General features: G+C 35.1%; 1 protein-coding gene across 1 annotated transcript in view; it reads left to right on the top strand.

The window, feature by feature from the left end:
* Positions 1-26,109, top strand: part of LOC134678867 (ATP-binding cassette subfamily C member 4-like) — a 51,054-nt gene that overhangs the window by 5,076 nt on the left and 19,869 nt on the right. Inside the window, exon 2 of the mRNA XM_063537587.1 lies at positions 25,623-25,757. Within this exon, the coding sequence (XP_063393657.1) occupies positions 25,623-25,757 (135 nt within the window). The remainder of the gene's footprint in view (positions 1-25,622; positions 25,758-26,109) is intronic.

Below are 26,109 nucleotides of genomic sequence, written 5' to 3'. Positions count from 1 at the left end.
TGGGCCATTAGTATCTACCATTATCTTATTCGATGACCGTTCTGGCCTAGTTGGTAGTGACCCTGCCTATGAAGCCAATGGTTTTGCGTTCGTATCCTGGGCATTTATCTATGTGATGAGCACGGATATTTGTTCCTCATCAGGATGTCTGGTGTTTTATATGTATTTATTTTATATATTATATACATCTGAGTACCCACAACGCACTTTGGAGCTTATATTTTATGTACTTAAATAATATACTATAATATTTATAATAATATTTTTAATAGCTTTACCAAAAAGAGATGTGTCGGTATGCTAATCAATTAGAGTTTCCACAGTAGGTTAGTTAGTTTACATAATAGTTATTAACGTGAGCTGTACAGGTAAATTTGTGAAGTATTTATATGCCTAAATTTTTTGTAGAAAGTCCTGTTTAAAATAATTTACAATTATTAACTGTCAAGAAAATTATTTAAACTCCTTAACGTTTTAATATTGCTGTTTTACACGAGCTAACGTTGTCCTAGGTACCTATCTTCAAGTACATTTATTTTATGAAATCAAACATTTTATTAGTAACTCGTGTTGCATTTAATTCTCCGATACGATAACATTACCACTATGTGTCATGAAGCATAATTACTTGGCTTATAAATAATGTATTATTCTAAACACAATGCGCACATCGAGTAGTGGATAAAAAACTGGATCGAATCGCCTTACCCCGCGTCTATTTATGAGACCTATCTACGGTTCTACATGCTGTTCCCAGGGGCCTAAAGTCAGATGTATTACTGAAAACTACCGGACATACGACCATCAATTGCCGAGAAGCAGTTTACCAGCGCAGGGTACATTTACCCCGGGAGGCGTGTTTTTATCCTATAAATTTTTATATCTTCCAAGCGATGAGCTATTTATAGGTGGCTCATTAGCTGGAACTAGTCTTTGAACTGGCCTAGCCTTTTTATCGGACCTAGCGAGCTTAGCGACAGATTTGTCTATAGCCTTTAAAATTACTACACACTCGTAGATCCGGTCAGACAGGATGTTGAGCAAAGTATGTATGTACTAAAAATTATTAACATTAAACTAAGTGTATAGTTCACACAATTCTTACATATCTTTAGTCAAAGAGACTGCCGGATAAAGCATTTCTTGTGTTATACCTAAACTCCATAACGTGTTACATGAACAACAGATTGAATTATATCTAATCATCTCATATATTTGTGTTCAGGACATCATACTAAATGTATTGATACCAAATATACCCATATCAGAGATGACATGAGCGTAAATCGATTTCTGAAAGACAGACAAAATAGTGACTGTAGGGCTAAATAAGATGGCCGGCTTTTATCACCTGCCTGTCAACTTTTAACAAGTATGTAAGTGCGAAAGTGACGCATGACATGACAAGTGATAAAAATGCGACTATGATACAATGACCTTTACCTACAATTTCAGAAAATGTTTCATTATATTATACAAGTTGTTAGAAAACAATCCAAACAAACACCTAAAATTAAGTAAAAATCACTCAAGCAAAAATATGTAGATACACTTCTCTGTCGCTTAGGAGACTTATTGTCACATTAACTACCTAAATCTACTTATATATAATACCTACAAATATAATATAGATACATTAAGACACTCGTGCGCATTCACCTAAAATATTTAATATTTAACTGATATATCACGCCAACATATCACGTTTCATTTCATGAATCACTTAAGAAATATTTTGATTTCTAATAAAAAACATATTAATGTAATGTTTTCTTAACGCCTCACAATATCTGTTCTTAATTTGGAACGTGTTGCTTAATGAACTTATAAATTTGTTAATGAAAATACCTACATCACTTTTAAGAACCTGGTGCCGACCTCGTTTGATAAGAAAACCCCGGCTTACCACCGACCCGAGGTCGACGATGCGGGCCCGATGACAACTACTGCGCAGCTCCTTTGTCTAATTAACTTGTAAATATTAATACTATCCAATAGAAATGCATCTTACTGTAATTAAATATCACTTAGGAACATAAAGCCACAGCAACACTGTGACTTCTAATTATTAGGAGGATCATTTTTCGTAATATTTGATTGACATTATATCGAGGTTCTTATGTAGCCCTCACGCTCACGGTGTATCTACTTCAAACAGTGGTGAAGGTTTATGTCATTTGTGGCCATCCTAATTCTAACCTGAAACTCAGTAAAAAGAAGGTGGTCATTTAGATCATTGAACAACAGAACAATTTTATTATACATATAAATGTACGTTAGGAATTTAAATCTCGGACGCATGGTGGTAGTACTGGTAGTAAGCATGTTCCGTTTGACGTTATTTTTAACTTCAATTTCAAGAGGATTTTTTTGGAGTATACGAGTAAGGACGACTTAACTTCATGATCAAACCAAAAGATGGCTACAATCTGGCTGCGACAGACCCCTAAGCATTGAACCGATGTTGATGATTTTTTGTGTTTTAGTGGGTCGTTACGAGTAAGTATACAAGTTAGGTTTACTACTACCTAGTGGACTCAATGGTGGAGCAAACATCAGGTTTATAAAGAACAAAATCAAACGCGTTTGGTCACTAAAATCCAATTGCCGTGACAACTCCAAAATGTATGTCAATCCAATAATCGATATTAGATTTTGGTTTCGACTTACCAATTAATCGAATCGATATCGATCGAAGATCTGCTAAAAGGTTGAATCGATTAATACCTAATAATTTGGTACTTATACGAAAACCCCCCATTAATCGATTCTTAAATTTTGTTTCGATGAATGTCAGTATATTACTAGATTACTACGCTGTTTTTAATTTATTAGTCGATCAGTTAATTCATTATTTTCAATCCGGCTTTTAATCGATTACAGCGTATTAAATGATGAGTCTGAAAATCTTACGTAATGTTACACCAATCATGGAACATCCGAACACTTCACCACAACATAAAAAAGGGCTTTAATTGCAGTACCTAAATAAGTATAGTGGGCGTCAAATATGTTTAGGTATACACATTTTTGTTCTATTAAACATATATTATCTTTGAAGTCGACTGTTTACTTTACGACGGATACGACACATTTATAATAATATATTTTGAAGTATAAAATACTAAATGTTACCGTAAAAAAAGTTTTTACTGAAAACGCGTTTTCCCTAGTTTTCCGTATCGCCTCTGAAAACGCGTTTTCACTAGTTAAAACTAGTAGTAAAATAATCTCATTTAAAACTAGTTTTCACCGAACCCTTACGGAAAACTAGCAACTAGTGAAAACTAGCGATTACACTGAGGGCACTGAGGCTATGATAACTAGGGAAAACGCGTTTTTGTTTAAAAGGGGTTTTACTCAACATTGCAAATCGATGAGCAAAACTCAAGAAAGTACCACGAAAATTCCGACACTGAAAACTATAAATAACTAAATAGGTATACTTGTATATTTAGAGTGAGCACAATTTGTTGTAATATTCGTTTGTTGCTATTTTTAGACTAATTGCATTGACCACAGAATCACCAATTTTCTAAGACGCTCAATTAAAAATCTATCGCTTCGGAAGCGTTGCAATTTACCAGCTCCCGCAGTAAACCATAAATACTATATCAGACACGTAATAAATGTACCAATACATCGTGGAAGCTATAAAAGTCGGAGTCTTATTAATAAGCTGACCCTTTACATTAATTGTGTTCCTCTAACTACCTATTCGTCCTTCAAACTGCTCGCTTAGAGTATTATTCTAAGAACATTTTTTCCGCAAAGGTGTCGAAGACTTTTTTGTGTAAAATTTAATCGGCTTTCAATCATAGAGAAAGATTCCGAGTAAAAAGCGAATTTCTCCAAAATGGTATACATTTTCGAAGATGGTAGCGGTTCCCTGAGGTCCCTAAATGTCAAATAGGTAAGGTGGGCATGAAAAAGAGACCCTTATTTAACATACATACCAAATATCAGAACTGTTCTAGGGATTTCGAGGTTAGTCATAATCCGATTGTACTAAAAGTAGATATGGTGACAGCGTGGTGACAATTCAGTTATCACTTATCACAAAACAATGACTTCGGGATGAATTCGGTTAGCAATGACAAACTCGAAGACGATTTTATCTTACTTAGCCTTTTTTAGGCTTTTCTCGTGTCGAAAAAAAGGAAATTTTACTATACCTATGTATTATTGAATATTGTTTTCTTTCTCATTATATTTTCTTACTAAAAAACGGCCAAGTGCTAGTCGGCCTCGCGCACGACGGGCTCCGTACCATTACGCAAAAAACGGCAAACCCATCACGTTTGTTGTATTTAAATATTTATTTTATTATGTTTTTAGTATTTCTTGTTATAGCGGCAACAGAAATACATCATCTGTGAAAATTTCAACTGCCTAGGTCTAGGCCTATCAAGGTTCTTGAGCTACAGCCTGGTGACAGACAGACAGACGCACAGACAGAGGGACCGCGGATCGAGTCTTAATAGGGTCCCGTTTTTTTACCTTTGGGCACGGAACCCAAAAAAAGAAAGAATCAAATAAACATCATTGCATTAGGAATTACAAAAACATACCTACTTAATGCGCTACTGATTGGAACTTAAACTGAAAAATAATTATTTGTAGGTGTATTTCTCATATGGTACAATTGTATACCAACAAAACATTTATTAATAGAATGGCTATGTGCATTTAGAAACATTTTCTATAATTTGGTGAAGAAATCAGCGAACCGTTAATAGTAAACATTTTCCTCGTATTTATAAGTAAATAAAAATAAACTATCTCTTTCGAGGTTGTAATAAATTTGTTACAACGCATCTTTACTGCAGTTAAGGTCAAAGATATTGATAAAATGTACACATGGCCTTAATGTCGTGACATTAAGGTCTTCCATTTTTTTGCTCACACAACTCAACACTTTAATATGATACGTCGACTACTTACAACCGTATCGTCTGTTGTAAGTAAATAAAATAATGAAATTGACAATCTAAAAACTGTGGCGAATATGATCGGTTATGCCGTTTTTGAGCTTTCGCAAATGTCTTTCCTTCTTAGTAGAAAGAGATATGTAGGTCCAATTGCTGCAAAGGCATTTTGCTTCTTATATGCTTAAATGTTAACTATAATAGCCCCTGTTCAAGGCAGCCTATTAGGTCAGGCAACGAATTCTCAGAAAAAGCTGTAGGAAGAAATGCTTGAAACACAATTTTTGACTCCGTAACTTTGTTTTTACTAGTTAGGAGGTAAAAATATCAAAAGTCCCCGGCTGTAGCCTTTGAGCCGGGGGGCAGAGGGGGGGTAAGAAGGTCCCATTTTTCGGTTTTTCACTTATATTTTGAAAACTGAAAGTCAATAATTGTGTTTCTCTCTACACCTTCTTATTGCTTGGTTATGCCAATTAAGATGGACGGGTAACTACAGAACCCTAAACTGAGCATGGCCAGACATGCGCTTGGCCGGTTTTTGTCGTTCCTTGCATGGAAAATGTGTCGCAACTTATTAGCAACAAGCAAAACAAGAAAAAACAAACAATAACTTATGACTTATAGGTAAATGGTAAATTACGAGAACATTGTTGATAGATATAAATCGATGTGATAAAATAAGTGTAGTTTAATATAATGGAATTATGTTTTACTACTCATAATCGTATCCACTGGAACTGGATAATAAAGATATCGTATAAATAATGGGCTACTTTTCTACTAGTCAAATCAGCTTCTTTCGACACGGCATCTCATGCCTCCCTTAAGGGAGAACGATATCCAGTCCAGTCCGGACTTATTCCATGTTAGCTGTGCTCTACGTGCACCTCCCGTTAATTGCTTGAAATGCCGAAGCTGATTTATGTACTAAAAACACATATTAGTTAACCTAAAGAATTAGGAAATATTCACAGGATAAATAATAGTATGCCTAGATTCTGTACATTATACATAGATGAAGTGATGATCATAAGCTCAAATAATACGGACTCGGTATTCATACAATAAAACCGATTGCTTTACTCATTTTGATCAAGCTTATTAAAACCCAATTAGTTGACGGGTTCACGCTATTATTTGTTATTGTGTGAATGTGTGTATGTCTGTAGGAGCGCGTTATTTGAGCGTCACGTTCGCGAGGTAAGACAGCATGTTAGTGCGTCTGTCCACGAGTTAGCACGGCCGTGCTACATTAGCCCTTGAAAGTCACGTGTCTACTTCATACCTACCACTTGTTTTTCCTACCACAAATAACTACAAACTTAACAAATCCATATTTAATGTACCTACTGATAAAAAATTTAACTATGATACTTTTATTTTTTGTTTGTTTATTATATTACGATAATGAAATACACCTGCGCCGCTTACCTACTTCATATACCTATTCAATGAGTTAGCGTTTACACTGACTTATTTTGATGGGAACCGGTGATATTTATTTAACTGTACCATATGGGTACATATCCAGTATAGCTACATACAATAAGAAAATGTATAGTCAAGATCAATAGTAGCGGACAAAACAACGCACCAAAAGCATATGCCACCCTGGATCACTTTTCCAAATTCAGAATAATCTCTAGTACCTATTTATAATATTTAGTTTGTGTTCAAAGGTATCTGCAAATCAGTGTAATTGTTCTATATATTGAACAATATATATATACGTATATATTTAGTTTCCCGCAACTTTTGACGCTGACTGTACACACAACCGTGTAAGTCGATTACAGTTCTTTTTCAACTTATAAAATTATTTATGTATGCCTCACGCTTACTGGGTTACTGTACTGTAGTAACCAACAATTTTGTAGTTTCAAATTATTTTCTCATTCTTAAACTCGTATGCGTAGGTATAAGTGGCTAGGGATAGGTGGTTATATAAAGTTTATTGCTACCGATAAAGATAAGAACGATCTATAGATATTCACTCTACCGGTAGTTTTTTTTTTTAATATTCCTCAAGCATTCACAGTATGGATTCGATAGAAGGAACTTCATAATAGGAACAAAATCATTCATATCTAGAGAATACTTGTTTTTAATATAAATGTGCAAATTATAATGTCGACACAAATTTTATAGACGGTGAACTAAACATTTGACAAGTCCCTTATTAGGAACTCGCCAATGTCCTCCAGGCGTGAGCATCGCCACCTTTGCTAATAAGTTAACATGCCTTCGCATACATACTCGTACTCTTATGGCAAATAACGCTTTAATATTTCACACTGTACATCTATATAACAACAAACTAAATGATATCATTTGAGATTTTCTTAGAATCATCCAACGTAAATAATTTGGCCATTTCGAGGTATCTACACAAATCAATCCGGTTTTTTACGTTTACGTAAAATAAACTTGCTGAGCATAAATGGCATAGTTGGGCATGTTTAAACAGAACATTACGAAACGCTTTGCGTGTGGAACCTACAAAAGTATTTACCATATCGACAACTGGCACGCGTCATACTTCATTCAAGTGAAACTGAAAATGTTCTAATAATGGTAACATCACAGGGAAACTCCATATGGTTACAAGTCAATCTAAATAATACCAAAACCTTCTAATTTTTAATTGTAGATATTTCATTAGTGTTGTTGTGTGTGTAGTTCTATTTTTTGATCAATTTAATGACTTTTCTAAATGGGAATTGCTTAGTGATTTTCTGTTATAATTGTGTTTTATTATGGTGCTCGCACATTGGCTGTATAACAGCTATATGTTATTTAACACTGTGTGACAGGGACAACATTTAAATATTGATAGTGTTTTATTCTGTAGTCCGTGTCACACAATGTTATATAACATTTTATAACGGCCAATTTGTGAGCACCATCATTTTGACGGTCATTTAATAGATTCTTGACTGTAACTACTGTAAGTAAATGCAAACATACACTTAATCCATATAATAAGTAAATCTGAATATGAATCCGTATGTAGGTACCTAAAAACGGTTAATTACAACAAAACTAACCATTATTTACTGTTTATGCTAACTTAGGTTGTAATATAATCCTAATATACCAAACCTACCGTCAGCACTGAGCTGACCGACATCCACAGGATTGGTAGAATTTATTAAATGAACGTTTTATATATTTCAAGCATATACTTAAAAAAATTAGAAAGTATTTTTTTTAAGTTTTATATTATCGCCTATGCTAGCCGTATCGCCATATTATTTGCTGAATGTTTATGATTATTTACGCATTAAGAAGACATAACTAATTTCGTCTACGTTAACTACACCCGAAAGGAGCATACAAAAAAGTTCGACACATAGATTGAATTTTGATTTTATTGCAATGGTACAAATGCAAAGGTATTGCATTCGTGCGCAAAAAAACTCTACATAGTTATTTACCTATAGGCCAAGAAATAAGAAGTTATAGAGGGAAATGCTAGGAACACAATATTTGACTCCGTAACTTTGTTTGGACTAGTTAGGAGGTGAACATATCAAAAGTCCCCGGCCGTAGCCCCGGTGCTGGGGGGGAGAGGGGGGAAAGAAGGTCTCATTTTTCGGTTTTTCACTAATATCTTGGAAACTATGCGTCTTAGCGACATGACTACTGAGACAAACCAAAAGCTGATAAAAATTGTTACAAGTTTTATTCAGTCAAGTTTTTCGATATCTTGAATAGTTTTTGAGATATCCGCTCTTGAAAGTTTATTTAGGGCTTTAAATTTTATCTTGATATCTACATTAGTGAAGCTGCTAGGCCGTGTTTGGTATCATTTTCGTATAAATCGGGGATGCTGAATTCATTTTTGGTATCACATTGATACCATTCCTAAGAAAAAACATATAAACTTTAAACAACTAACTTTTTTTTTAAATTCCTCTTCACGCTTAAACCGCTCAACCGATTTAATTGTAATTTGGTATACAGATATTTCGAGTCCCAAGACAGGACATAAGATACTTTTTATCTCAATAATCATCCTTTAAAGTTGTGAAATGGAGTATGGGGGGAATTCAACTTCATCGACGAAACTGAATTCCTGAGGTTCATACTGCTTAAGGTAAGGTTTGAAGTCATGTTAGGTACCATTTTCATCTAAATCACAGATGTATACCATCCTAAATTTCACCTAAACCGGTTCAGCGGTTACTGACTCCCCATACAAACTTCCACCCCACTTTTCACATCCTCAAAAGATGCTTTTGGTTATAAAAACTATCCTATGTCCTGTGTCGAGACTGAAACTATTTCTGTACCAAATTTCAACGAAATTGGTTCAGCGGTTTAAGCGTGAAGAGGGATTTTTAAAAATATATATTTTTTTAATTTTGTTTTTACTTCGGAACAGTGTCAATGTGATACCATAAATGAATTCAGCACCCCCGATTTATACGAAAATGATACCAAACATGGCCTAACAGCATCACTGATGTAGATATCAAGATAACATTAAAATCCCTAAATAAACTTTCAAGAGCGTCTATCTCAAAAACTATTCAAGATATCGAAAAACTTGACTGGATAAAACTTGTAACTAATTTTATGAGCTTTCGGTTTGTCTTAGTAGTCATGTCGCTAAGATGCAAAGTTTCCAAGATATCAATGAAAAACCGAAAAATTCGACCTTCTTACCCCCCTCTACCCCGCAGCACCGGGGCTACAGCCGGGGACTTTTGATATGTTCACCTCCTAACTAGTCTAAACAAAGTTACGGAGTCAAAAATTGTGTTCCTAGCATTTCCCTCTACAACGTTTTTTGAGCATTCATTTCCTGACCTACTATTAAAAAAATCATATAACGCCTTCCTTTGTTAAGCCCTGTCTTTTATACTTCTCTTTTCTGAAGCACATCACACGAGCTGATTTTTTTCAGAATTTCAGTGTTGATTGACTGGTATAATTAGATTTATCCCTCCAAAAAAAACAATAGACAATATCATGTATATGCACCAGTCGTGATCTATTCTTTCCATACAGAATATTAATTCACAAATTCTATTTTTTATTTGAAATTTAAACATTTCTGAAAATATATGTAACAAATATGAATATTCTAAATTAGCTGCATTCCGAGTTATGCTTAAGTTACAGTACCAGTATTGTATTTAAATTTTACTTATTAAATAGGTACTTATTATCACGCAAAATAGGCGCAAGTCGTCGAGTTGCGGAAAATTGGCCGAACTATACAATACCGTACGATAAATAGGTACTTAAGGCTAACTTGTCAAAAATTGTTAAAAAAAGATTTTTCCTTTTTACATACACAAAACGTAAATATGAATAATCATCAGCCATGAGAGTTTATAATTTAAACTAAACAGTGGTACCTTCTGGTTTCCTGTGTAATTCAGTAATGTTCCGGGTAATGGTGATTACGGAGATGCCTTCTCATTGGTTAATACGAGCACGACAGGCGGCCGATAACTGTCCCGTACGCAGGAACCGGACTCTCATTAACCAATTTAAGACGGTACTTTGGACCCATTTGATACAACGCATTAAAACACAAATATGTCAAAAACTATTTTATTTAACTACATATTTACTTAAATACTTCAGATTGTTTGTGTAAGAAATGGTTTAAAAATAATATTGTAAAGTTTGTAGGTACCTACGTGTAAAATTACGTGTCACAGCAATACAATTTATTTTTATAAACTTTATTGCCCATAAAAATTGTGCAAAAGGGAAACTTAATGCCAGAATGCATATTCTACCAATTACAATATGATTATGTTTCTGGTGTTTATATTTACGTAATTTTCATTCCTTTCATGCATGGAAGTCTTGCATGGACTAAATGTATACAATTGCCTGTAGTATTTCAAAAACCGGCCAAGAGTATGTCGGGCCATGATCAGTATAGGGCTCCATAGTTAGGTACCCCTATGTCACAATAGGCTGCCTTGAAAGGGGGCTATTAGTATCATACTCGTAGATGAAGGTAAGTACGTTACAAGCAAAATAGAGTACCTTTCCAACGCTTCGGACGTTTTTTTTACTGAGAAGGAAAGACTCTATTTGTGATTACTCAAAAACTTAACTGATCATATTCGCTTTAACTTTCATTTAAAGTATTTATTATGATTTCTTTCACGATTTTTTTTATAGTTTTGGACCTATATTTCAAAAGTTAGAGGGGTGAACACATCTTTATTTTCTTTCGGAGCGATTACTTCCGAAAATATTCACTAGTTTAAGAAAGCGACACCCACACACAGTACCTATAGGGTTAAAGCGAAAAAAAGGTTTCAACCCCACTTTACGAGTATCAATAAGGGAAGGTATCCTAAAAAAAATTCTCTTGTTTAAATAATCACGAAGCAAAGCCGCGGCCGGACTGACAGAAGTGGCCAATCTATAAATTCCTAGTTGACTAAGAAACCCTAAAAAATATATTTATCAGCCCCACGCTTGCGCTTGATCTAAATCTACTGTCTACTCTAAATATGTTTTCGCCGCAAAGGTGAATCAGTTAGATCAGATTAAAATGTTTAGGTAAGTATACATATGATAATTTACAGAGTGTACAATTGCTGATTAATTACACATTATTAATTGTGCAGGTATGCTGCAAGCCACGCACTTTATTCCGGGCCGCTGTAATGGGCATTGTTAACACGGCGAGTCTTGTTAACGCTTTACTTTGAGTAAATATGAAGCTTGCTCACTCACGCTAAACGTCGTCTTAATTCCAATTTTCCTATTGAATCTAATTGAACAATTCATGACAGAACGATGTCAACATTAAGATAAATAAGTAAGCTAGCGACAAGCTTAACTTGGGAATAGGTACTTTGTTTGCGTAAGATTAAGTATTTAGTTTAAAAGCACTGCGAATTTGAGATAACTGCTTTCAATTTATTTCATTATGATGATATGACTGTTGCTTTGGTTGCTTTTATCTGCAAAATGTGATTTATTATTAAGACACGATTTCGCACCAGAAATATAATAAGAAAAAGGGCAACGTTTTCAAGCTTATGTTAGCATACAATAACTAACTATGTATACAATTATTTGTTTGTTCGTATGTAGTTATATTTCATTCGCATATCTAATGTTTGAACTCTTTATTGTACAGAACATATAAAGATACAAATATGGCACAGAATATACAGAATAGGCAGTACAAAAGCGAACCCCTTTAAGGGACCCCTTTCAGATGACCTAAACTGCAGATTAGATATGTGACTGAAAATAATTGTTATTCCTAGTAATACTGCGAAATTGAATATAATATAATCAATATCCATATTCTTCATCTATACTAATCAAGGTTTACGCAAACCTGCCTATAACAAATTGAACCTCTATTTCCTTATGTCTAGACGTCAAAGTAGGGTTATAACTAAAGTAATATACGCCCAGGAAGTATGGAATCATCTGTTACTTCCGTATTGTCACTGTTGATCTATTGACATTTATAGAAGGGTTTAATTAATTAGTCATCAATGCAAGGTTATAAATCAGGTCATATATTTTTCCATATTTAAATCGCTCAAGTTGATTCGTTATAATTAATAGTTCAAGTTCAAGCCACAGTTCAAACGAAATAAATTTTATTTTATTTCATAAAACATTATAAAACCGGTAACAGCATAGGTACCTATACTGCGAGACCAAACTACATAACTTTAGTATTGGCGACAAATGATTAATGTGTTTATCAGGGGGAAACGATTTTAGATGAAGTCCTATAAAGATTAATGAAAGTAGGTATGTGCATCTAATATTTTCCGGGACGAGCACAATCTCTTCTCGTGGTGTAACTGGCTAGTCGTTGACCTCCGGCCGCGCGCCGCGCCGCCGCCGCCGCCATCCGGCCTCCTGCAGGCCGCTTGCAGTCCTCGCCGCTCGAACCATCGGCTCTCGATGCAAGCAATGCATTGACTCCTCAATTCAATTCATGAGGGAGCTTGATCCTGCCCCAGGTATATTGGAGTTACATTCATGGATTGGATTTTAGAGAAACTTTGACCCCAATGGTACCCAAAATGGTTATTCTTAGTGACAATAATAAACCAACTTAAATAAGAGCCGATAGGATGAAACTAACGTTTTTATATAAACCTATTCATTTATTCTATGAATATCATTTTGTTAAATTGTACCTAGTTTTGTAAGTAGACTCTACTTATGTATAAATTATCATTTTAATTATATGCAATGAGTCGCTTTAAATTATTCATCGTCATCATGAATATTTTTTTCATCCCCTTACAATATAATCTTGAAATGCTCGCCATGCGAATTCTTGAACATTATTAATACAAAATCAGTGATTGGGAAATTGGGACTCAGTAAATAAGGAATAAACATGCTTATATTTTTATTTTATTTTGTGAAAACACAGTTTAATTTTTGATTAGGTACCTAATAAATGAAAAATTATTATTAGTTTTATTTGATATCTGCAACGATGGCACTCACAGTGCAAGTGTTATTTTAAACGTCAAACTTCTATCAAATTATGACGTATAAATAACACATGAGAGGCGTGCGCGGAGCCGAAGCCAACACGTAGAGCCCTTTTGACAATTTAATGATGAAATGAAGGGGTACACCGAGTGGATGCCTCCCTTGCCCGTATCATCTTAGGACGCACGCCGAGGCAGCACCCGCCCGTGTAAGGAGTATTGAGAGTTGATAGGATCTAAAATGAACTATTAGGTTAATGGGTAAAAGCGATGAGTACTTAGTATATATATTAGTAAGTATTATAGTAATAATTATTTATTTATTTGTTTATAGCCCAGTCTCATTGTCCATCCAAACTTCAATCCATCCATATTTATTTATTATTATTACATAAACGACAACATCACATTTTAGATAGAAATCCCTCAAAACTGTTATAATAATTATAACAGTTTGCCTGTTATGGCCGCCCGCCGTACTCGTTCTTACGTCAAAAAAAGCTCTGTGTAAAAACTGTCAAAGCTTCACTCATATTATCTCACCACATCATCTCATTTGGGTTTTGTGATGCACTTAGCAGTAGGTATATATTAAGCCTAAGCCAGTAGTGCACTGTATAATAACCTAATAAGTAATAACCCTGAAATAAATATCGCAAAGGCTCTAGAAAAACCTTAGAACAAAGAAAAATCTGTATTGGTTGCGCAAAAGTCATTATTGGCGTCTCTGACCGTCTACTCTTTAACTGTTGCAATATCCTGCGAGACAATAATATTACATAATTCTTTGTTTAGTCTCCTCAAGATAAATTGTATGACGAAGTTAAGCTATGTGTACATACCTATTCAATGTTATTTTCTTACAGCATTTAGTATGCAAACAATTAATATCAACAGTCGCGTGTATATTTTAAAGGAACCCCAGTCAACTAGGACTAGGTATGTATATCTCTCCGCGGGGATAAGTCGTTAGTATTGATTATACAGACATAATAAAATAAAATAAAACTTTTTTACGAAATTACGAAGTGCTGAGGTACAGTGACCTGCAACTGAATGTTATACAACAAAGGCCGCAAAAATATCTGACACGATCTTAATGTACAGCAACATATATAAGAATAAAATAATATCAACCGACCTGAGATCCTACTCCTTTGGAAATATTGAAATTTAATAATGTATCGTATTACTCACAATCATCAGCGTTGTCGACTGTCATTGTACAGTCAGCAGCAGAAGTTGCTAAGCGGGCTAGGTGTTCAAAAGGATCTTCTTGCAACTTTATTGTTAAGTGAATAAGCTAATTTTGAACACCTCGCCCGCTTAGCAATTTCTGCTGCTGACTGTATGACTGTTGGCAATATTTAGCTACTAGCGACCCGCCCCGGCTTTACACGGCAACCTTAACAAATTATACACCTAATAATACAGTAAAATTGTACATTTTGCGTTTGCGTCAAATCCGGTAGTTCTGAATTTTGCAGGCTTGTTTATGATATTGGCCCAATGAATAATCCAAGTTTGTGACCTCGAGCGCCGAACGCAACTTTGTCAAAAATCGAATAAACCGCATTTTTTTTTATTTGGGCGATTATAACCCTAAAATTTTTGGTAGTAACTTCCTAGGGCGTTTTTAAAGTAGACTAAATTTGCTACAACATGACACTAGAATTGTCTCTGTACATCTAATATTTTTCGAGATAAAGTCTTTTAAAATTTTATAATTTTACATCTGTTCTTAGCTATAATATAAATTACCTACCTAACCCTTATATTATAGCTAAGAACTGATGTAAAATTAAAAAAAATTTAAAAGGCTTTATCTCGGATAATATTAGATGTACAGAGACAATTCTAGTGTCTTATTGTAGCAAATTTAGTCTACTTTAAAAACGCCCTAGGAAGTTACTACCAAAACTAGTACTTTAGGGTTATAATCGCCCAAATCTAAAAAAAATTGCGGTTTATTCGATTTTTGACAAAGTTGCGTTCGGCGCTCGAAGTCACAAACTTGGATTAGTCATTGGGCCAACATCATAAACAGACCTGCAAAATATCAGAACTACCTGATTTGACGCAAAATAGCCAGGTTACAAAATTCGACAAATTTACTGGATTATAAACCTTCCTCAAAAGTCGCTCTATTGATAGATGAAAACCGCATGCAAATCCGTTCAGCAGTTTTTCAGTTAATCGAGAACATACATAAAAACAAATAGACAGATGCGGCGAGGGACTTCGTTTATAATGTGTCGTGATAGAGGATAATATTGTGCATTATTAATAATAAAACAAAGAAAATGTCAGTTTATTAAATATACATATTAATAAATCATTTAAAAACCAGCCAAGGGCATGCCGGGTGCCGGGTCAAGCTCAGTGTAGTGTTCGGTGGTTACCCGTCTGTCACATCCATTGAAAGGGGAAAAAAATGAAACAAAAAAATACTTTTCACAATAATTATTTTGAATAATCGGTTGACACATGATTAAGTTTTTACCAAAAAACTAATCTTCGTTTAAAAAGGGCGTAAGTGCCAGGAATACTCGTATATGCTGCCAGTAAGGCATAGAAAGTATTTACGCAACCCTCCATTACGCGTGGCCACTTGGCCAGTTCCTTTTTTCCTTTCGAAGCGATTATTTCCATAAAATATTTATTTAATCAATAAATAGATAGTTCTGAAAGACCCTTCTTATTTTTCAAAGAGACCATCCAAATACACTCCACAGAGTACAGTTAGGGTGTAGGGGACAACTCAAAAAAAAATTGATTATTTTTGCTAACGTTTTGTAATTCGAAATTACATCTTTGGAGCACTAAGCTTCAGTGAGCTAAGCCGCGGACGAACAGAAAGACATGGCAAAACTATAAGGGTCCCTAGTTGAAAACGGAACCCTACAAAATCTATACAAATTACGTTGTTTTACAATTTAGGTTTCAGTTAAACACGCAAAGGATGTAAAACGCGATGGTCCTTAACAATGAACAATTAGATAAACACGATTAGAATTAAGGACAAGGCAAGATATAGGTAGACACTATTCATTGCTCATTGAATGTTTTTTCTTGATTTATTTACAGATTTATCTCAGAGTATCAGTCGTAACTTATGTGTAAAGTTTAATAAATATAATAATAAATTGAAATAAAATTACGTTACAATTATTCAAAGTTTAAGTACCTACTTATAAAAAACATGTACACTTTCGACGCGAATTGAAGTCTGTTGTTGTGTAAATGTTATAAAAGGACCAATTGTATCAATACCTAAGAGAATGACAAAAAAGTAAGTACCTATTATTTACTTAGGTACCCTTCGATACACGAATGTATTGAATAGATGGTATAAGTGAGTTTTCAGAAATAATGGTTACCTACCATTTACCTTTTTTCGATAAATCATCAACTTTTGGGTTATTTAGACTCAGAATTACGAGTACTATTGAATATGACAAAGAAAAAATGGGTTCCATAGTTTTTCATACAAATTCTGGGTGTCCGTTTTCGACGATCCATACAAAAGATAATGTGAAAATGCGTCACAAAACTGACATTATTTGGACACATTTTTATTCTTTTTAAATCGATACGCCTCGTGATTCTGAGTAGAAACAACCCAAAAGTTAAAGGATTTTCGAAATAAAGTTTTATAGTTTTGGTATAGTTTTAAGTAAAAATACAAATAATTTATTGAAAAAGTATAGTATAGTGGATGTTTTATGCATAAACAACGGCCTAACTGATCAAACTTGGGTTACCTAAGCAGGAAAATGACTTATTATACAAAATCCCTTCATTGGTAGCTAAATACGTTTATCTAAAAGTGAAACTGGTCTCAGCTGGTTACTTAATCAAGTAACGACTTAGGTATTTAACTCTTTTCGATGGAACTTTCACATAACTGTCATAAGACTCATAAGCAGTCTTCGGAGTTTTCATAGCAAGGTAAGACTAAAGTGAGCTATGGAGACGATATTGAAAACTAAAGTCATACCTACCCATTTTCATTCAAAAAATGCCAACATAATATATATTTTCGCCCTGCAATGATCTTGTGTTGTCATCTACTCGTATTGTTTGACACGAATTATTTGAAAAGTTCGTGCCTTTAATAAAAATTGTGGTTCACTGTAATTTTAATAAGTCCCTAATTATCTTTTACAATTATAAACTCAGCTATGATACCTACAAATAGGCAAAAAATGATCGATGTAGAATGTTAACTAGGTAATTAAAATATATAGGATTTAATAATATTACAATAATTACATTTTACTCTAAGAACAATTAACTTTCTATGAGAATATTTTTATTTATGTCTTTTTACAGGTAGAACACAGTACTTACCTATTATTTCGTTTCGAACTGATTCGTTATTGTTTATAGTTCCAATTTTTTGCTTTTTTGGTATAATTTCAATATTAAATTAAGTATCTACCTTCTTAGAATACGCTTAGGGTGTTTGTAATAGTATTTCAAGGCGAAATTGCTGAATAAGAATGGAGCTGAGTATGACTCAACTTACATCTTACCGTGTCTTACCGTGAAAACTCCGGAATCTTTTTTTTTAAGTTGAGGAAATGCGTTTACGCATGCCTCATGGTCCGGGGGAGCCAGGGGGGATAAATGGACTAACCAGTAGAGGACTACCGTCTAAAACCACCAACGAGTGCCGACTCCGCCTTATATGCGGTGCCGCAGGCCCCGCAGGGTCGCTATAAGCATGCGACCGCGTGCAAAATTCCGGAATCTGGTCATAAGCTCATAAGACACAATTATACAATATGTTTGTTAAGAAATTTGCAGCTCCTTCTATTGACACAAACCGGAGCTAGCTAACAAAATTTTAAATGACGTTGAATTTCGCGTTTTAAATAGTTTTTAAGTGTTTAATTTATTTGTCTTAAATTTCCATTTCTCTCACTCTGATAGTGGGTCATCAGTGTATACCTATAGTCTAAGAGGCGGGTTAAAAAATGACAATTTTAAAGCACAGAATATGTAGGCTTACTCAGGACCTTTTAGGATTTTGTGGTCAAAAATTAGAAAACCAAAAGTTATTTGGGTAAAGTAGGTATTTTTTTTTCACTCCAACCTTATAATGTGAGGTATCTTTGCTCGTTGGATAGTTCTTTCAAAATATGTAAATAGTGGTAATTTGATCAGGGTGCGTAGCCAACGTGTAATCGTTAACGCGTCGTAGCGAATGAAACGCAGCTGTCACTGTCGCACTAAGGGGGGAAAATGCTATCTATACATAGGGAGATGACTACGATTCGCTACGGAGCATTAACGATTGGCATGTTGGCTAGGTGTCCGGGGTCTGAAATTATCGCTACAAAAGTTTAAAAAATATGTGCCTTCGATCCTAATTACTTTAGTCTTATATGAGAAAAAAAGTAAACACGTATTTTTCATTACCATTCCATTACCGTTTCTCATAGATTTTTCTACCGGACAGTAGGAATATATAATGTTAGGTATATGAAAATAGTAATATGTATCTCATCTAGTATTTTAAGATACTGTCACAGAATAAATAATAGTACTGTCCAGTATACTCATGATTTTTCGGTTTATTACAAGTTTTTAACCGATTTGTTCTCATAACATCAAAAAGCAATCATAACAGTTAAAAAACCCTTTGGCGCGACACAGATTCCAAACAGTTTGGCGAGTGAACCGGTTCGCATATCTTTTGATATTGACATTCCAGGCTTACATCCTCTCGTATTGACCGGTCAGATCTTAACGTACGGCGACATGCAATCGGAGCTAACCCTGGTTGCGGCGCCAGGGTAACGGGCCCTCTCGTAAATTTACCGTAAGACGTCCTGCGCCCGCTCTATCACGCTATCTTATCACATTTAATTAAGCCTGTCATTCAGTTAGACGGAAGAAAATGTAACTGATCCCTTTGTTTACCAACCTTAACGTTTACAGAAGCATGAGAGCAATTATTAACCAAAACGTGTGTTTACTGTCTCAATCTCACCTATAAAAAAAAGATAAATTAAATCCAGCGCGATAAAGAATAGTTATAGGCAGGTGATACTTATGCATACATAAATTTAAATTCAAATGCTTACAAACATTATTGCATAAAATTACAGTTGAATTACGTATTCAAAATTAAGGGACCGTTTTAATTAATCTACTCTGCAAGGGATTCAGAATTGTTTCTACAATACATCAAAACAAATAAATATATATTTTATTTATTTAAAGAAGTATGTGACCCAGGTGGTGTTAGTATGTCATTAGTGCCATGGAATGTATTGCATACGTATATACCGGTTATTCTTTTATTCACGAGTACCTACCATAGCCACTCGAGGCGCTTTCACTCACACTTTATTTGCATATCAACTTGAAGTAAGTTTTGTCCATCGATGGCTATTTATGTATATATATGCACTACTCAACTGAGCTGGTCAGGTTCATTGGCAGTCATACTGTGACAGAATTACGTATACTGTATGGGAACATTGTGGACTCGCATGAGTGTTTAAGCACGACCGTGTAAATAGACAAACACATTACCTAAGAAGAATATCTGCCAAATATGAACTCATTTATTTAATGAGTCACAAGTATGATAAAAACATCTTGTGTAACCACTCGTATTGATATCAAAACTTTACGGCTACCATCAGTTTGGCATTGACATAAACGCTGTCGTGAACGTAATTTACTTTCTATGCATCTCGCTCGTACTGACGTATTAGTGCGAAAGAGATATATAGAAAGTAAATTACGTTCACGATAGCGTTTATGTCAATGCCAAACTGATGGCAGACGTACTAGTCGAGATAAATCTTAACTTCAATGTATATGTATATGGTTTCTTAGTTTTCTTACTTGTTATTAAATACATTTCTTTTTTTGCTCTCTTGCTCCTGCTCAGCGTAAGAACGGAGGCAAGAGCCCTGACGACGTTCGAAAGACTGCTCGCTGCGTTGACGCTGGTGAAACGCTGGCGCTCGATTTATGGTAACATTCCATTTCTAACCGCAGCCGCACTACCTGTACTGGACGCGTCGCTGTCATTGTCAATTTCCATAGTAAAATGAACAGTAGTGCAGCTGTCGTTGGAAACGGACTGTCACCTTAACGCTGCTGCCGTCGCGTCGACGCTGTGTTGACGCAACGCAAAAGTTGCGTCGCCGATGCGCGGGCGCTGGCAAGACGACAACGCTCGAAAGACGCTAGTGTGGGGTGGCCCTAAAGTACGCAGAATCAAACATCGCCAAGAACTCAAGCATTCTACAAGCGTACTCTGAATAAATGGCTAAAATTATGCAGATTACTATTTAACCAATACTGCGGGCACGTAATATGAATGCCAGCCATGAATTAACTGACTGCTAATAGAATACAACTGGTATAATAGCGCCGGCCGGCGAGTTATCTGAGATTGGACAATCTCATAATCATTTAAGAGTACCGACTTACCTATATTTTTACCCATTTACGGCTATGTTTATAAGTGGAGTAACGATTTCGTTTTAACATTGCATTTTAGATGCAATGCGAAACCGCAACTACTGCAGGAGGAAAACACATTTTTAGCTAAGAGCGTTTTCACATTGCCCGATCCGATATCGGATGTCGGATGGAAGTAAAATGTAATGTCCTGTTCTGTTTTTTTTATTCATTTAAGTAATCATCATGTAGGGAATATGCATCGGATAGGACTAAATGGCGGGAAAGAGGGGAGGCCTTTGCCCAGCAGTGGGACACTCCTGCAGGCTAATTAAAAAAATATCATTATTATATTACTAAAAACGATAAATAACGCAAAAAGGCGGACTTAATGCCGACATCCGATATCGGAAGGGCGCTTCCGATAATTTTAGCCATGTCGGAGCCCCCCCCGTCAGCTGTCGGACCGATAATATTTGTCTGTGTACGTATGTGTACGCATAATTTTTGTTGTAGTGTGCGTGACCGGTAAAGCCCCCTCTGCGGCCTGACTATATTACCGACGCGACGCGGATGTAGGATGCTACATACGATATCGGATCGGACAATGTGAACCCACTCTAACTTGGAGTTGGAGATAGACCTGCACAAATATCAGCGTTATTTGACTTAGGTTAATATGCCTTCAATGTGCCTCGATAGCTATTGATACCTCATTAAGTACTTACTAGTAAATACTTAATATGCATGCTAATATTTAGAATAGCACGAATTATCGTGACTACGTAGTCATAAAGATTTTTTCTCCATTCCATGAGTATGCGTAACTATTTATACGTCATTGAAAATAACGCAAACGTGATTCTGTCTTCAGGATTATCAGCTGATGGCGTTGCATACCTACTGCATATCGTGAAATTTCTAAGTCGATACAGCGGGGAAACAGCAATTCAGCAGATATTGCAAGCCATTTCCGTCATTAGAAAAAAGCGACAAATTTTAAAAATGTAGGCACGAACGGTACCTTATCGTCCCATAGACAATTTGAATTTCGCGCCCTTCGCTACTGACAAACTTGTTTGACCGGCTATAAGATTATTTACATAATACTGAATTTGCATTGGGATGGTTTTGAGAGTAGTAGAGTTATAGCCCAAGTAGCATGGAAGTGTCGGCAACATCAATATAGCAGCCAATTAAGAACTTAGAGTGATTTAAGGGACGTATAAGAGTGTCAGAAAAGATTTAAGCTGTATAAAAGGTACTTTACAGACATTATACAGCTCAAGCTGTATAAAATCATTATAAAGGATTCTGCGGAAGCATGGGGTGCTTTATCAGAATATAAAAAATCTACTATAAAACTAAAAGTGTTGTGAGAGACTACAAGCTAATTCTATCGTAAAAGCTGTATACAGGCTGTATTGTAGTAACACTTGGCACTTTTAGCTGTACAAAAGTATCTGTCAACTCCGTTTTAAAACATTAAGTGTTGTAAAACACTACAAGCTAATTTTATCGTAAAAGCTGTATACAGGCTGTATTGTAGTATCACTTGGCACTTGTAGCTGTACAAATGTATCTGTCAACCCCGTTTTAAAGCTATTTCTTATGGCGTAATCTTACTCTCCTATAAGAATAGTAGTTGTATAACTTCTGTCTGTAAGGGTATTATAAAACCAAATGAATAAATGGCAGCTATAGTACAGCTTTTTTCTGTATTACTGATAGAGTCGCTTATAACAATCTTTTGGCGTAATTTTACACTCGTATAAGTATAGCAGTGTAATGATTTCTGAAAATAAGTGTATTATAAAACTAAAGGAATATATGACAGTTACAGTACAGGTTTTTTATTTGTTATACGGATCTGTAAAGAGAATTATAACTTATGTACGGAGAACCGAAATACAGCCAAACGAATACAAATATTCTATTATAAACCTGTTTTAATTACAAAAGCTGTAAAAGACACTCCATTTATTACACAGCACAGCTACTAAGATTATAATGCTCTCCAACTATCCTGTAGGCTGTTTAAAATATGTCGCCATTTTACAATAAAAAAAAAAACGTATTTGTAAATATAATTAAAGAAATACTTGCAAATATTTAGTAGACTAACGCCGTGTTATGATTACCAGCTAAAATAAATAGTTTAGCCTTAGAATTAATATTTATAAATATTTTTGATGCTCTAACCTTAAAAACAAACAGTAACTTTACCGATTTTTGATATTTTCCTTATGGTTTCTCTTTGTTATTTTGTAGGCGCGTAAATATTTTGCCAGAAAAGATACACAGGTTCACAATAAATAATAATCCGCACTTACCAATAATGTAATATTCCATTCAAGTCCTGTATAATATTTACTTTTACTTTTACCTTCCACTTTATTGTCGCCATTACTATATTACGAATGAACATGATTAAGACATTTTAGTTTCTTAAATGATTATTATTCTCTTGTAATTCTTTCTTATAACTCATTTAAAACTTATATTCTTATATCGTACTTATAAGAGATTATCCGTAGTGTTAAGGTTTCCTGTTACACCGAAAAATAGCTGTAATGCAGCTATTATGCAGCTATTATGCAGCTTATGTATTGCTTATACAGCTACTCTACAGCTCTAATAACGCCAAAGGCTGTATAATTTGGGCCCGTTTTTTACTTATAAGGGCTGTATAAGCGCTTATACAGCCTTTGTACAGCCTAACTGTACAGCTTATAGTATACAAATAAACTTTAATACAGCTTATATACAGCTTGCAATGCTACTTGGGAGCTTCTCAAACAATAAAACAAAATGTTTGAAAAGCTATAACTCTTTTACTAGTCTACTGAACGAATTATTGATTTTGCATCAAGTGTAATTAAAATGAGCTTTTTTGTAAAGATAATTTAGCCCGACACATAAATGCACTCGTGTTCAACATTAAATCTATATATATAAACGTGAAAGACCTGACTGACTGACTGACTGACTGACTGACTTAAATCAACGCACAGCCCAAACCGCTGGGACTAGAAAGTCCAAATTTGGCAACTAGATTCCTTATAAGGTCTAGGGGTCCACTAAGAAAGGATTTTTCAAAATTCATCCCCTAAGGGGGTTAAAAAGGGGATGAAAGTTTGTATGGGGTTAAAGTATTCTTTTAAGCTAAGAATTTGAATCTTCGTTAAATATTCAATATTCAATAAAATGAATGCTAATTATATCTAAAATATTGTTTAAGAGTGGGCTAACGCATAATTGTAGTTTTATATCGATTTTTTAACGTTGAAATCCAAAGGCAAAAGCCATGAAAAGGTGCACACGGAAACTAGGCTATATATATACCTACGCAAGAACAGTTAAACCCCCGCGTTAACGATTAACCTGTGGTGAAATGATTGTATGATTTAATGTTTTGAACATAAATTTATATGGATATTTTATTACGTACGTAGCGAGCGTATCGAGTCATGTCGTAGTGATCGGTCCTATTAGTAGGCGTCGAATGACCTGCCATCGCCTCTCGCACTCACGGCTTAGGGTAAGGTTGCGATTATTGGACCTCTTCGATAAATACATGCAAATGTGCCGTTTCTAGCAAAAAGTAATTAGTAGAGTCGTTGGTATACAATAAAGCGATACTGTTAACATATGAACTTACTCGATTACTTATTTTTTTTAAATGACAAATGGCTAAACCCCATCAAGTGCGATAAGCAGATGTAAGTAATTTCAAATCCAAAATTCAAGGAACCGATTGAATAAAGATTACCGCCATGAAAGATTTAATATTGGGTTTATAATTAAGAGATGACCATTTATATGCACAGATGTCAGCTCGGACTATATGAATATCGTAAAGACATTTAAGGATGGGAATTTACGGGAATATTCTTGAGACATTTTCGAAAATTAAAGAATTTCGTTGTAACAATATTCCAGCACTGCACTATAAAAAAAGGCAGTTAACTGTAGAAGTCCGTAAATGAGATGTAGACATGTTTATTCAGCATTGCATTAATAAAACAATAATCACTGTTTATATGATAACTACTACGTTAACTACTTAGCTGGTATATCAGTATCAGCCACTTCATTTAATTCGATTAACTATTAGTAGGTACCTAGTTAAAAAATTTCATAAAGAAGCGCGAATATTTCCAACTTTACCTACCCAACGTACGATCAAATACCAGTTTTAACTTTGATGGAGCTCGATATGATAATTACCTACTTGTTTCACGATATAGCTATTAAAGGCAGATAAAAGCGCTTATGAATTCAAGCAAGGTAGGAAGCGCTACTTCGTAATGTTTGTCGTGAGTTGGTCGTGTCCCTATAGTATTCTGAATAAAAAAAACATGACATCACCCGGTGTTGATTTATTTTGTTAGGCACGTACTTACTTAAGATTTCTGTAAAAACAATTTAAAAAAATTGTCTAATTTAAATTTTATATGCTGACGCTTGGTTAGAATGGCACTATCACGTAAGTAATTAAATTACTTACGTTGTAGTGCGATTCCAATTCTAAGCAGTACGTTTTTGACGCAATTCTGATTAGCCATTAGCGCATTCGAGAACAGAGGCAAGACTCAAAAGAACCGATGTAGTGGTCCATCACAGAATGGATTACGAGAACGGCCGGGTCACGATCACATGACACTTGTCGTGGCGGCCCGAGGCCGCGCTGAGAGCTCGCTGTCGCACGGCACCACCGGGCCCGGCCCGTGCCTGACTACTGTTTATATGGCATTAACTTGACTTGCCACTCATTAACAGTGACCTCTTTTGTTTGCAGGAAATGGCTAGAGGAGATTGCATTAGCCAGCAAGCATGGACGAAAACCGTCGCTCCTGCGTGCTATGACCAAGACGTTTTGGATGAGTTTTGCCCCTTCCGGAGTCATGTTCCTTATACAGGCGCTCTTGCTAAAGTGAGTATACGCGCACAAATACACCCGTCATTATGCACGCGATAGACACATTTAGGTAACAAAGGCGTTTAAGCTATTTAGCGAATCTGACGAGTCACCCGTTTATGATTCAATAGGTACTCGGTGACTACCACAAAAAATATTTCACTGCAGTGACCGTAAAATGATTTAAACCAGTAGGATGTGGCTAATTTAATGTACCTAGTGTACCTACTTTATAAGCGTGCATGAACGCGTTCAGGATAACGCATTATACATAGACAGGGCATACATAATTACATACCCACTTAGATTAGTGACACAAATTATTAATTTTATATAATTTAAATATAAAGGAACAGGAGTCCTGCAT

Source organism: Cydia fagiglandana, chromosome Z (assembly GCF_963556715.1).
Source record: "Cydia fagiglandana chromosome Z, ilCydFagi1.1, whole genome shotgun sequence".
NCBI classification, from domain to species: Eukaryota; Metazoa; Arthropoda; class Insecta; order Lepidoptera; family Tortricidae; genus Cydia; species Cydia fagiglandana.
This window is presented reverse-complemented; position numbering and strand designations above follow the sequence as displayed.